Source organism: Eptatretus burgeri, chromosome 6 (assembly GCF_056783735.1).
Source record: "Eptatretus burgeri isolate ZD-2024b chromosome 6, Ebu_testis_v1, whole genome shotgun sequence".
Taxonomy (NCBI): domain Eukaryota; kingdom Metazoa; phylum Chordata; class Myxini; order Myxiniformes; family Myxinidae; genus Eptatretus; species Eptatretus burgeri.
The window spans coordinates 98,268,644-98,284,372 of NC_140966.1; the positions used below are offsets into that span (position 1 = coordinate 98,268,644).

At 43.2% G+C, this 15,729-nt stretch overlaps 1 protein-coding gene across 1 annotated transcript in view; it reads left to right on the forward strand.

The window, feature by feature from the left end:
* Positions 1-84: 84 nt before the first annotated feature.
* LOC147025431 (uncharacterized) overlaps positions 85-15,729 on the forward strand; it is a 20,817-nt gene continuing 5,172 nt past the window's right edge. The window contains exons 1-3 of the mRNA XM_085887080.1: positions 85-649; positions 4,495-4,782; positions 11,600-12,016. Of these exons, the coding sequence (XP_085743206.1) occupies positions 92-649; positions 4,495-4,782; positions 11,600-12,016 (1,263 nt within the window). The 5' untranslated portion in view covers positions 85-91. The remainder of the gene's footprint in view (positions 650-4,494; positions 4,783-11,599; positions 12,017-15,729) is intronic.

Consider the following 15,729-nt stretch of genomic DNA (forward strand, 5'->3'; position numbering starts at 1 on the left):
GATGTTAATTACAATAATGTTTATCTCAGTAACACAGCAATGTACCCCCACCCCATACCCTCACCTCTCCCAAACAGACCACCATGCCTTGATGAATCTGCGACAGTGTGTTCAAGCGTGTCACAGAAACCAGCAGATTTTTAAACCGTGCCGTTGTTTCTGCCCACGTGGAGAACATCACAAGCAGCATAACGACAAGGGAACCCGGAATCACGGGACAAACACTCCGTCTCTTGTACAATCCGAATTGTATAATAACCTTGACGAGAGTTATTGTCACCAGTCTGGCAAGGCTTTGAGCAAACGATTGTCACTGATATCTCCACATAAATCGGTGAAACACTCGTATCAAGGAAATGTTCGAGCAATGACGAAGGGAGGGAAAGCGAATGAAAATTTTCAATCCCTCGTGAAGGACTTGCTTGAAAATGCATATTCCAAGTTCAACAGACAAGTGGTGATGGTAAATACTGTCATCCCGATCATGGATTATCACATGACCAACAAATTGTGTGGAACAAGGATGAACAAGAGCGTCTTGCCAGGTTCTGCAAACAACGGTGAAGTTGGTGCTGTTCAAACATCGCACAAAGGCCTCGTCATGGGGAAAGACTTACAAAAACAGCACAAAAGTGCCGCAACTGTCCAGGTAAGAGCACCACTTCCTACATTTCATTTTTACCATCCATTTAGCTGTGACATGGGGAGATATACATAGCGTTTAAATTTTGGGATGGGTTGGTTTGAGAACACGGATCAGTAAGTTGGGGGTACAAGTTGAAGTCGTAGGGAACGGTGATTTGCCCATTGTGTACGACCGTCCATGGAATTCAGGTTCAAGTACTTTGATGTCTTCTCACATCCTGGATCACATGATTGAATACAAGCTCTCTGAAGATTCTTACATCATCGATGGTCCCCGATATCCTCGACTTGTGCAAATTGGCAATAACCCATTCATTCTGTGCTTGAAGAACTTCAGATGGTGTCGTAGATTTGTACAAAGGAAATGGAAACACAGAATTGTACAGAAAAATTTAACAGGATGATTGGCAGATTGAGTTAGGATTTGAATCTCAATTGGTGTCATTGGTGTCACGGTCCGAGTCTGGGAGTTCGGTGATTCAACCACAGTCGAGTTGTCCTCAATAAATTAAAAATAGTACTTGCTGCCTCCTCGCTTGGTGTTCAGTATTTACGAGGGTCGAGCACGGACAAGCCCCATAGATTGGCATCGAGAGTGAGGAGGAAATTCATCTTTGGGAAATACCCCGCTAAGTGTGGCGAGAAAGGCAATGCCGTTGTACCCAGATTACCCTGGGAAGTGGTGGAACGTCGCTCAACCTCAGTTGAGATTGTGGAAACACCAATCAGGTGAATTCAAAACTTAAACCTTTAGCACTGCAGACAATTTAATTGGTGACCTGCCATGTCTGTGTCCCTGTCGAGTCACAGCTGACTCTCATTGCAGTTTTGGTATCGTTCAGTTTGAGTCCTTTGATCCAATATTTCTTTGATTCATTTTCCCACATAACACCTCTTTCGAGAATGAATGTCATATGTGATGTGGTACCATCGGTGATAGAGAATAGCCTGCTCTTACTTCCACTCCTTCAATGGTTGGACTTGGATTTTCACTTCATCAAAAGGGAACTTTGAACAAAATTATAGAACGATCTGATGATGTTGAGAATATTTAAAACTTCTTCCTAATGTCACGCACGATGACTATACTTTCCCATGAGTGAAAAAAACATATTTTCAGATGAGTCGACAATCACTTGATGTTGCCCTTTCCTATCCGAAGAAGGTGATTCACCTGAAATGTGCAAACTATCTGATCAATTTGTGGATAGTTCAAGCGCTGCTGCCCAGACAGCAACTACACTGTCGAGTGTTCACTCAGGAGTCTGGAGCCCAGATAGTAAGCAGTGTTACCCAGTGTCAAGGAACCTCCAAACAGACGAGCTCACTCACTCACGACACACAGTCAAGGCAGGATTTTGTCATTTGTTCAGAGTGCCAGCAATAACTCGCTCAAGGCCCGGTCACACCTTGACGTTTTAGCCAGCGATGGCAACGTATTTAAATGTATCTAAAACGCTGGCTTACGTTGAACTTTTGATGTTTTTTTTTAAAGATTCGGACGTATTCATAGCGACTTGGTCTTATGTATAACGCATTGGTAACGGACACAGAACGTTTCGTTGTGTTATAGATAACTTATACCAACGAATGCTGAACCTGTTGTCGGCCTACACAACCGATTCCCAACGATAGTCTAACTTCGGCATAGCGCGTTGCACGCATCGCCGACGATGTCGTGATGTAGCCTATTAAAAGGCTGACGCACAACGATTCGAATCATAACTGCCGTAGAAATGGAAGTGTCAACATCGCGGTCACACCTTGGCGATCTTGCCAGCGTATGCCGACCTCAGAAAAATGTCTAAAACGTTGGGGCACGTCAAATACGGGATGAGTAAGTTTGGTATACATGAGTAGAACGCTAAAGTGCGCTATCATACGTCGTAGTAAGTAGAGTACGTCAAGAAATTTTAAACATGTTGAAAATTTTACGACCTACTCGGCGTATGACACACGTTCCGCATGCGATGGGGATAGGTTGTACACACGATATGTGGATGCTTACACACGTCCACAAAGGCTACTTATAAGCAACTCATAAGTAGAAACACGTCGCGGTAATGTCTTTTTTACGCGAAACTTATTTCTAACTTATGTTTGACGTGCTTTGAACCAATTCTTTACGTAGTCCCAACACACATCAACGTATGTAGACGTATTCCAATGACGTCTTCCGGTCGACAAAAAAAATAAATGAACGTGTTTCTAGCTTACAACTGCCATATAAAGACGTGTTCCCAGCGGTTTTGGGAATTGGTATATAAAAATGCTGCTCATAAAAGGGGAACCCAACAGTGTTTTCGAATCCTTTTTGAGTCGATGTCCATGTCAGCAGTAACAGTATCAGTATCAGTATTAGTATTAGTAGTAGTTTGTTCATGTTGGCAGTAGTAGGTGAGTGTGAGGGGGAGGGTGTGGGTTATGATGGATCGTCCTTGCGTTTAACGATTTAAATGATAAACTCAACGATTTAAATGGCTGCATCTCCACTATTGAAAGTAGAAGCTTGCGCTCAACAATTGGATTTTTTTCACACTCAACGACTTTTAAACGGTACCACTCAGCTAGTTTCATTGTTTACAATGAACGATTTAAATTGCTGTCACTCGCCTTTGTTTTTTGACGCTGGGGTTTGGGAATTTGAAGCGTTTCTTCTGAACGTGTTAAAACGCTCAAACTCGACTATTTTAAATAGACGCTGCCGATGGACAATTGGAATCATAGCCAAGCTAGGCATCGAAGTCTGAACATCCTCGTCATGCCGAAGAAAAGTTTCAAGAATGCTGCAAATAAGTGTCCTGGCCGTGGCCGTGGCCGTGGACGCTGACGCAAGGACGATCCATTATACCGACGTCTTTCAGCCTATGAGTAACTTAAAAGTAACGTCTGTCGATGTGTGGCAACGATCGCGTAACGTGCCAACAACACGTTAATCATAGGTTAGAAATAAGTTTCGGGTACGCTAAACATTACCTCGGTGTGTCTCAACTTATGATTAACTTACAAGTAGCATGTGTTGACGTCTGTCAACGATCGCAGACCGTGCATACAACTTGTGACCAGCGTAGCGGAACGTGTGAGTCATACGCCGGCATACGTCGTGAAATTTCAAGCATGAAAAAATTTGAGAACACCAAAAAGTACAACGTTTAAAGCCAACGTACAACGACGTATGGCAGTGTTTTTCAGCGTGCTCTCAATGTTATCAAAACTTACCCATAACGTATTCAACGTGTGCCAACGTTTTAGAAAAACAATTCAAAAATCGGCATACGTTGGCTAAAACGTCAAGGTGTGACCGGACCTTTAGTCTTCATGGAATACATGATGGGATCTTGAACGTCTACCAATGAATGCTGGTAGATGGAACAACCAGCTTAACATCGATCTGAGGTACAGCACAAACCTCGATATCTCGCCATGACTGCAAAACACCAGCAAGATAGTTTATCGCTGTCAGGTTTAAACCCACTCTGGATAGCTCCGAGGCGAGTGTGCACATCTCTCGGCCAAGTTGCCAGCCCTCACATGGTGTTCAAGGATGTATAACACATGTATTACCTTGGGATTCAAACGTTTATTTGTTATCGGATTTTATTACTTGGTTCAAGTTCAATTCACTGGTAACCATGCAGGATCCACTTTTATTCTCAGTTTCCTCGTTTCGGTGTGAATGAGATTTCTGCAATAAATTGATTTTTTTTTTTCTCTCTGCACGCAAACTACCGTGGCTATAAGATGAGTAAGAACCTGCAGAATACACAAAGTAGAAATAATACCATAACCACTCAGTACATCGATGGGGACTTTTGTTCAGAGGTCGGAATTCCGGTCTTCCATTTGCAGGAGGAATCACGTTGCATCTCCAAAGCCAAAGAGGATTCGGATTTGAGTCGAGCTCGCTCTCTCAATGATCAAGGTGAATCGTGCGGGATGTTAAAAACTTCCCCCACAACATCTGCACGTTATTACGATGTCGTCTTTCACTTTGGCCTTGAGAAAAATGGAGTGAAGAGTAACTTCCTGGTTGACCCTGCCACGGAAGAGGCGGTCATCACCATCCAAGCGGGTTACAGAGGATACCTGGTCAGAAATGATTTAAAACAGAAGCAACAAAGTGCAACGACTATCCAGGTAAGAAACCACATTTTATAAAACATTTTAACAATCTGTAAACTATGAAATAATCTGCAAGGATGAAGATGTAAATTTAGATTGACCTCGCTGGTGTTTTTTCCATTCTTCCCTCAATTTGCATGCTTCCTCCATTCTTTCGTTCATTCTCTTATTTAGTTTGCTCTCCTTCTGTTCCAACACAAGGGTAAGCCGCTCGACTCTCGTCACTCCTCCAACTATTACCTCGCCTATGTTGGCCAAGTGCTTCTCCAGCTCCAGAATTAGTTCCTGCGCATCGGCCAATTGTTGTGACTCCCGGTTCGTGTCGCGCCGAGATAGAGCCGCGCCGCCATTTTGTGACTCTATTTTCTTTATAATTTTCAAATTTTTCCTCCGATCCGTTCAAGCATAAAATCACAACCAATTGTTAACACAATCGGTGTTCTGCAAATTTACGGAGGTGGAAGCGGAGAGTTTGTCATCCCACTTCTGACAACAAACTGTTACAGATCTGGGGTGGCGGGAATCTGACCCGGTCCTCGGTGCCAGCCTCGCCACCGCCGTCTCCGGGAATCTATAACGCCGGCCAGCTTGACACAGGCCTCGGGTCACGCGTCTCCAATCGCGATACCAACGAAATCCTGTACCTTACCAGTTGGGGAGATAGAACCATTAGTTACAGACTGGCTTTGTCAGTGACCGAGAGGAGTCTACCAGTCTGTCACCACTTTTTGGTTTTATATGCCAATCGAACGGATCGTTCCTCGACGCGACACATATTAATCCATACCAGCAAATGCATAAGAATTAACCAGATTTATTGGGGACATCAGGGCTCACAGCACAATCAATAAACACGACAATGGTTTTATGAACAAACCTCCCGCTCTTAACTAGGGAACCACGGCTGCAGGTTTCGAGGGGATTACCACGAAATAGGCCTTATACAACACGTTCAAACAAACAGCATTCATGCACACAGAGTACTTGTTGATGGCTCATGGACGAGAGGACCGTGTTCAAAAGCACGAATGTCGCTCGGAACAAACAAGCGGGTGTCCATGGATTCGGACTCCTGCTCGAACGTGCCGCGTGGCAGGAGATGGATAAGCAACTCCCTTTGCCTCTTTTTAGTCACCGCGTGCGCACTTTCAGCACACTCTGACCTCGCATAAGGTCGAAGAGGGGCCGCAGCTGATCTCTCTCACGGTCCAGCATCCAAATCCTGGCCTGGCCTGTTCTCCAGACAAGGCCCCAGTCGAGATCCGAGTTCCCCAGGCGGATCAACAAACGTGTCGTGCCGTTGGTGTCAGCAGGGACCGTCCGAAGGTCCGGCGTCTCCTCTCCGGCCTTCCTGCCTCGAAGCCCGACTCCCGCTTCGTCCTCTCAGTTCCTCCCTCGGTCGAATCACCGACGTGCAGGTCGGTTCAGCGTCTCTCCCGGCTGATCCAACACGGTGCCTCCTTCGTTCGCTCGCCTCGAAGCGACTCCGAAACCCGAGCACCCTCGTGACCGACGCTCGTCCAAACTCCGAAACTGACTTGATGCTTCCCTTCTTTCCTTTCGTTCGGTGAATATCCACACACACTCCTCTGTCGGCGACTCTCTCCACAAACCGAGCTTTTGTTTCTCCTCTTCCCTCTCTCGGCAACTCTCATTTCCAACTGAGAACTCCTTTTTCCTTTTGTTTCCTTTTTACCAACCCCCTCTCCAGGTGACTGAGTGACCAAAGCCTCTCGCCCCTCACGTCACTTCCTGTCCAGGCCACACCTCTCTCCCTAGGCCACACCCCTTCGCGTCACTGACTGGGCGGGGCCTATCCGGGATGAGGAAGTAACAAGAGTGATCTCTCGTTTCTCTCGTTTCACCTCCGTATGAACATAAAAACACCGTCTTTTATATCCCCCGACACACATTTATCGTACACTTACCAAACAACCTATCTATACCCAAACAACCTTTCTATACATGAATTTAATGGGGGAACAGAGCTAATCCTATACTTTGCATTCCCGTAAGGGCCATTTCCATAACAATATTTTCTCTGGAACCGCTTAATCAATCAACGTGAAACTTCACAATTATTATCGAGTCGTGATGCGGAATACATGTTTTAAATTTCAACTTGATCAGATGCATGGTCTGGCAGCCAGAATGATGAAATATTTTCAGAGTGGTTGTTGTTGAGTTGTTGTTTTTGTGTTTGTTTTTTCAGGCTCACTTGGCTGTGCCTGTTTGGGTTTAAGGGTGGAGGAGCAGCAGCTGAATTGTAAATCCTATCCAGGTTCCTCCTGATGACTTAATCTTTGCTTTTTGCTTGTTCGGGTTCCTCCTGATGACTCCAATGTCGGACTGTACCGATTTGGTCTTCCATTTGATTTGAATTGAATTTATTTTAATCCCATTCGAAATTAAATTGAATAATAATAAAAAAGTACATCATGGGTCAGAGTCAGGTGTCCGATCAAAGCAAGGTTGCATCAAAGCGGGACGTCTTGGTACGCTGTCATCACCGCCAGCAGTTATCGTGACAGTTCTACTTTTGTTAATGACGTAACACACCAGAACACAAACACCACACAAAATTACACAAATACCACACAAAACTAGTCCTGGCAAGGGTCTGCAATATATTATTGCTCTTTTTCGTGTTTGTTTTTGCTTTTCTTTGCAAGTTCACTTTCAATAAAATAATAATTCCTGGAATCTGATAATGTGTACGAACCAGTGGAGTTCATATTTAGTCCAGGCAAAATAAGTTTTGATCGGGAACAAATTGCAACAGAATTTTTTTCAGCACAATTCATTTCTATGAGGTCCCCACAATACCATACTAAAAGTCCTAAGAAATCCTTGTTGCGGAAATTCCTCTAATTTGCATAAATCCAATATGGCGGCCAATTGTTATCAATATTGTGCCATATCTTTGTTCACAGATGACATATATGGGTCATTTCAACTTCTAGAATGGGTATTTTGTATACAAGGACGCATTTAGAATACTTTTAAACTTCCCTGGAACAAAATCCCATTTGCATAAATCCAATATGGCCCCCAAATTTCAATATCTTGCCAAATCTTTGCTCTCAGATGATGTATTTTAGTGATTTAAATTTCTAGTATGTATCTTTTGCATACAAGAATGCATTTCGAGTATTTAACAATTTTCGTGGATGTATTTTGATCCACATCTCATGTGTATAAATCCAATATGGCCCCCAAATATCAATATCTTGCCAAATCTTTGCTCTCAGATGATGTGTTTTAGTGATTTAAATTTCTAGTATATATCTTTTGCATACAAGAATGCATTTAGAGTATTTAACAATTTTCTTGGATGTATTTTGATGCACATCTCATTTGGATAAATCCAATATGGCTGCCAGATATCAATATTTTGCCATATATTTACTCTCAGACAACAGGTTTGAGCGGTTTATATGTCTGGAATATTTGAGGGGATCAAAGGCTAAATTTGGGATCGTTTAATATTTTGATTGGATGGGTTTAAATAAAATGATGGATGAATTTAATAAAATCCAATATGGCCACCAAATATCGATATTTTGTGATCAAATTTATGACACACTTCTTTGGCGAGTGTTTCATTGCAGGCATATTAATACCCCACTGAAGATACCCATCAAGGTCATCATTATCGTCATCAGTGAAATCTGGTAGCCGTGAGTTGGCACAACTTGTCCCACGGCATTCTCCACAAACAGCACTGCAACGCAGAATATACTTTCTGCATGTGCACTTCTTTGTATTACAGTCTGTTTTACAGTTACAGCAGATGACATCCAGTAGTTTTGATGGGGCTGCAAGCTGGTCAGTTTGTATTGGCAAACATTGTCCATCCACCATGTGCCATCCCCACTCTTCCGGCTTCATATTGATGCTTCTTCCTTTCCACTCCATCATCTGATAATATACACGGAGGCTGTGATACTTTGCAGCTGCTGAGATTGGGGGTGGAGTTTGAGGTTCTACGTGAGATGTGCTCTTGGAAACCTCACAAAATTGCCTGTATCGAAAAGTGTCCAGTCCTTGTTCTTTGGCACCACCATACAATGACACAAGTGCTTTTTCTCCTGCTGCAATAATGTCCTGTTTTGCCACATGTCCTTCTTGGCTGAACACCTGAGCTTGCTGGCGGAACAGGGCAACACTCTTGATCTTCCTTACTGCTCAACCCTTTCCCAATCAAAACAGACTACAAGTTGTATCGCACCCGAGGATTGCATGGATAAATAACACATGGTCACAAACATCAGGACCAAGAAATTCCGAAGACTGCTTTATGCACCATATCCTGGTCTTTTTTGCTGATTGCCTGGGCTCTGGGGCCAGGAACAAGTCATGTGCATCCAGTTCAGCATGATGCAGAAGGAGGATGAGCAAGTCCGTGTCAGCCCCTATCAGGACAGTGTCTTTGATTCTCGCAGATGCAACAGCTGTTTGGACAATGAGCACATCAGCATCACGCTTTGCATGATCTATATTACACCCAGCCCGCTCTCGTTTGTCACTAAGATAAACAATATATCGCTGTTTGTTTGTCACATTTTTGAAGAATTCCTACTTCTTGGACTGTATAACCATTCCACCAGTGAAGTTTACTGTCATGCCTGAACAAGCCCCTGTCCTTCTCATGTGCGTGGCATCTCTTGTTGTTGGACCGTCTTGGTATCCATCAAAGATAATGGGAGCAGCCCCATATTTATGTGTAACATATGTGACATGAAGCTGACTGACACTCTCATATGTGGAACCTCTTGGCTATGGAAGACGATGAAGTAGCACACCACCATCGATAATATACTGGACATTTCCAATTGGTTCTCGTTGATCCCCTTGCATGGTCTTCCAGAGAACATCGGCAAGGACAGCGTTATTGGCCTGCAGTGGAAGGAAGGAAGATTCAAACAATGCTGTGGGGTAACTACACAGTTCATATTTGAAGAGTGACTGTAGATCTTCACAGCGCTCCCCACTGGTTACCAGTCTCTGGAAGATCAACTGTGGCTCCACCTTCACAGATTCTCCTTTGATCTTGACAGTTGATCTTGAATTAAGTGTCACTGCTCGATCACATTTCCGGAAGGTGAACTCTTCTTCAGATTTCCCAACCATGGATGCGAGAATCTTTTCTGCAACTGTTCTTGATCTTTCAACGTTGACTCCTTCCTGGGCTGTCATGCCATTTGCAATGTTAAACAGGGACGGATCCCGTGCAAATGGATCTCTCTCCCTGAGATAGCTGATAATATCAAGGGTGTCATTGACATCTCCAGCTTGTCGAGCTTTTGACAGGTCTTTGTGCTGGTCACTGGTTTCAAATGAGATGCCACTGAGATTCTGCATGGCCTCGTTGATATTTGCACATGCTGGCATGGAAAGGACCCACACCAAATGCTGAGTTTCAGTCATTCCTTTTTCTTTTGTCAGGCCTCCATGTGGCTGTATACTTCTCATCAGCACTTGCTCAATTGTGAGATCCGTGGATAGTCCTGCCCAGTACTTATCACTGCGCCTCACCACATGGTATCCTTTCTCAAATTGCTGATGGACATCTGGATGACTTTCTGGCAGATTAAGCATCATTTGCAGGTATACATATGCAGACTTTGCATACAGCTTGTGTCCAAGATGCATCCAATGAAATTTTGAAGTATTACCAATGCATCATTGGATCCAAAGATTTCATTATAGAAATTTAAATCTCTAAAATACATCATCTGAGAACAAAGATTTTGGAAGATATTGATATTTGGCAGCCATATTGGATTTATGCAAATGAGATTTTGTTCCAGGGAAGTTTAAAAGTATGCCAAATGCATCCTTATAGATAAAATACCCATTCTGGAAGTTGAAATCACTCAAATTTGTCATCTGTGAGCAAAGATATGACACAATATTGATAATAATTGGCCGCCATATTGGATTTTGCAAATTAATCGTATTTCCGCAACAATAATTTCTTAGGACTTTTCGTGTGGTGTTCTGGGGATTTCATAGAAATGCATTGCGATAAAAAAAAATTATGTTGCAATTTGTTCCCGATCAAGTGAAAAAATGGGCTAGATTGCCTGGACTATAATGTCCCGCACAATGACAATACTTTCCCGTGAGTGAAAAAACCATATTTTCAGATGAGTGGACAATCACTTGATGTTGCCCTTTCCTTTGCGAAGAAGGTAATTCACCTGAAACGTGCAAACTATCTGATCAATTTGTTGATAGTTCAAGTGCTGCTGCCGAGACAGCAACTACTCTGTCGAGTCTACACTCAGGAGTCTGGAGCCCAGATAGTAAGCAGTGTTATCCGGTGTCAAGGAACCTCCAAACAGACGACCTCACTCACCACACACAGTCAAGGCAGGATTTTGTCATTTGTTCAGAGTGCCAGCAATATCTCGCTTCGTCTTCATGGAACACATGATGGGATCTTTAACATCTACCAACGAATGCTGGTCGAAGGAACGACCAGCTGAACATCTATCCGAGGGACGGCACCAACCTTGATATCTCGCCATGACTGCAAAACACCAGCAAGATAGTTAAAAGCTTTGTCAGTATTCAAACCCACTCAAGATAGCTCCGAGGCGAGTGTGCACATCTCTCGGCCAAGTTGCCAGCCCTCACATGGTGTTCAAGGATGTATAATACATGTATTACCTTGAGATTCAAACGTTTATTTGTGATTGGATTTTATTACTTGGTTCAAGTTCAATTCCCTGGTAACCGTGCAGGATACACTTTTATTCTCCGTTTCCTCGTTTCGGTGTGAATGAGATTTCTGCAATAAATTGATTCTTTTTTTTCTCTGCAGGCAAACTACCGTGGCTATAAGACGAGGAAGAACCTGCAGAATACACAGAGTGGAAATAATACGATAACCACTCAGTACATCGATGGCGACGTTTGTTCAGAGGTTGGAATTCCGGTCTTCCATTTGCAGGAGGAATCACATTACACCGACAAAGCCAAAGAGGATTCGGATTTGAGTCGAGCGAGGTCTCTCAATGATCAAGGTGAATCGTGCGGGATGGTAAAAACTTCCCCCATAACATCTGCACGTTATTACGATGTCGTGTTTCACTTTGGCCTTGAGAGAAATGGAGTGAAGAGTAAATTCCTGGTTGACCCTGCCACGGAAGAGGCGGTCATCACCATCCAAGCGGGTTACAGAGGATACCTGGTCAGGAATGGTTTAAAACAGAAGCAAAAAAGTGCAACGACGATCCAGGTAAGAAACCCCATTTTATAAAACATTTAAACAATCTGTAAACTATGAAATAATCTGCAGGGATGAAGATGTAAATTTAGATTGACCTCACTGGTGTTCCAATGTGAATCCATAGTTCATGATTCCTCAAGTTCAATCCCAGAAAACATATTCATCTCGCCCCGTGGTGGAGTGAGGGTGTGTGGTGCCCGGGGCCAACGGTCAAGCCAAGCTTGGGGGGGGGGACCCGGGGCCAAGCAGTTATCTTGTGACAGTTATACTTTTGTCTTTTGTTGAAGACTGAACACACCAGAACACAAACACCACACAAAATTACACAAACACCACACAAAACAAGTCCTGGCAAGGGTCTGCAATATGTTATTGCTCCTTTTCTTGTTTGTTTTTGCTTTTCTTTGCAAGTTCAGTTTCAATAAAATAATAATTCCTGGCATCTGATCATGGGTACGAACCAGTGGAGTTCATATTGTACGAAAGCCACTGACAATGCCTTTCACTGATGGTAGAACCGTCTGCTGTGAATCGATGCATATATATATATATATATATATATATATATATATATATATATATATATATATATATATATATATATATATATATATATATATATATATATATATATATATATATATATATATATATATATATATAGTTACAAATCTGGAAACCATGCACACTCAACATTCAGGTCCCAAAGTTAGTTATGCCGGTGGCAAAGCAGTAGTCTGTCGTGCGAATAGTTATGCCGTTGTAATCTTCTTGCCTTTGTCTTTTATTTTAAATACATTATTAGGTCATCTCTATTATATCAGTAGAGATGACCTAATAAAGCCAGTCTCGAAGTCTGTCCGCCCGTCCGTCCGTCCATCTGTCCGTCTGTTCCTCCGTCCATACATCCGTCCACAATCAAACCGAGTAGAGACAAATAACCAATAGTGGAATGGATAGAGGTCGATGAGACATGCACAACGATGTAACTTTCAAGGTCGTCCAAGGTCGAGGTCAAGGTCACGCGGCTGTCAAAGTTGTGAAAATCGTCGATTTCAAATCGTATCTCCTCCCGCATTTATCAAGACAGATCAAATGTTATCAGTTGATTCAGATACGACGGACTATTATCGAGAACAACACGAGCCATTTTTTTGAAATTTGCTCTCGTTCCGATTTTATAGCCCTTCAAACTTCGCTCTGATTCTTACATGTCCGGTGCTAATTTGAAATGGTCATCCGGAGGCCGGCGCCAATCTCTGAAGATGCTCTGGGTCCTGCGCAAATTTCTGTATATTTTTGCCCCGTATGGGCCATTCAGAAAGTACATACAAAAATGAGGGGGGTGGGTGGTTTAAAGCCCGCATACGGGCTGCGTACAGGGGCGGGTGGGTGGTACGACGGCTGCATACATACTTTATGAAAGCAGTGTCGGACTACATGAAAGCGTTTCAGAAGATTAAGGTGTGCCTGTCGTCATCGCGAGGGGGAAAAATATCCCCGTTCACAGGAACATTTTCGACATGATGTTGAATCCGTGGACGTCAATAATTGTTCCATATTACTGTATTACCGTAGTTAATAATTACTGATGCATTTGAGATAAATCTACAGTTCGTTGTAATCTTCCAGTATTGTGATGTGATATGAGACTCATTTGGGGGTGGGTGGGTGGTCACCGGCCTGTATACAGTGGGGGGTGGGTGGGTTGTCACGAGCCTGCATACAGAGGGGGGTGGGTGGGTGGTCACTTGCCTGCATACAGAGCGGGGTGCGTGGTTTTGAAACCAAGAAGTAGAGCGTACGTAATTTCTGAACTGCCCCGACTCCAGTCTGACACAGAGTTACTTTCGACCTCTGGCAGAGATGACCGGCACTCCCGCTCGGGGGTATTTTTAGAAATGTTCCCAGTTTGTTTCCGTCCTTTCTTTATTTGGTCCAGCATGGTCCGAGTCTGAGTATAAGTGGGGTTTCATCCCCAGTGATCGGTCTATCACACCCGGAATGTCCTGGGCAGGCGCCGCTCGACTGCAACGAGCCGGAAAGGTAGGTGGAAAAGCGTTAGTCGGTAGTGTGAATTTACCGCTGCTGGGAGAGTAAATCCGGTTCGACCAGGTGTTCCAAGGGCGTAGATCTCTGGTAGACAAGATTGCGTGGATACTTTGGGACTTTGGCTCGAGACTAATAACCCTACGCCCCGCGATCGAGATATTGCTGACCATGGTTGGTTCTGTGACCCGTGGCTCACAGAATTATCCGGAGCGACGGCCTACAATTCCGGGGAGTCTGGTGGGAGACGGTGTCACCTCCCTTACCTAGCGGTCGTTCTCACAAACGACCCCTGGCCTGCAACTATATATATATATATATATATATATATATATATATATATATATATATATATATATATATATATATATATATATATATAATTGTTGCGGCCACGGGTTCCGAGACACCAGCTTGTCACTTAGGGGGATTAATCCCCGATTGTCCTCGAAAGAGCCGACCTGGGACCACCGCTCATAATTAACGTTGTGGTACGGTGGGTTGTTTTAAAACCACAAATGCCACCCAGTTAACCATGAGTTCCAGTGTCTATCGTCCAATTATTCCGTTTAATTGGAGATCACATGATTACCCCTTAAGGGGCTGTCACACCTTGACGATTTAGCCAGCTATGCCGATTTATGAAAAATTTGTCTAAAACGCTGGCACATGTCGAATACGTTATGGGTAAGTTGTGTATGCGTTAAGAGCACGCTGAAAAACACTGCCATACGTCATAGTACGCTGGCTTTAATCGTTGTACTTTGCGGTTGTCCGCAAATTTTAGCATGCTTGAAATTTTACGACGTATGGCTCACACGTTCCGCATACGCTGGGAATAAGTTGAATGCACGTTCTGCGATCGTTGACACACATTACTTGTAAGTTACTCATAAGTCGAAACGCGTCGAGGTCATGATTAGCGTACCTGAAACTTATTTATAACCTTTGAGTAACGTGTTATAGGCATGTTACACGTTCGTTGACCACGTCGAGGCACGTAATGCGATCGTTGGCACACGTCGACACACGTTACTTGTAAGTTACTCATAAGTCTAAACACGTCGAGGTAATGCTTAGCGTACCCAAAACTTATTTCTAACCTGAGTAACGTGCTTTGAATGTATGTGTAACGTACCTCCAACGCATCTTGACGTATGTAGACGTATTTAATTGATGTCTTCCGGACGAACACATTACTTACTGAATGTGTTTCAAATTTACAGCTGCCGGAAAATGGCGTATTGGCAGCGTTTAAAAAAAAAAAAAAAAAAAAAAAAAAAAAACCCAACACCAACTTCCGATATTTCGTCACGTGCTGTAACGTCACGTCCGATTGCCTCTTCATTTTGCTCGTCTTATTCTTAGTTCCTCCTCTGTGAATATTTTCTGTTTGAGGATATTGTCACGTTGACGTCGAAACTTAAAAGCAAATGTCCGAATATATTTTAAAATTCGTGATAGAATAAAAAAATAATAATAAATAAAAAAACAACAACCACAACAACAACAACAACTTCAGATATTTCGTCACGTGCCTTCACGGAACCAAGGAGAAAAAAAGAAAGTGTGCCTTGACGGAGAAAATAAGTTTTGGGTATGCCAAACATTACCTCGAGGTGTTTCGACTTATGAGTAACTTTCAAGGAACTTGTGTCGACGTGTGTCAACGA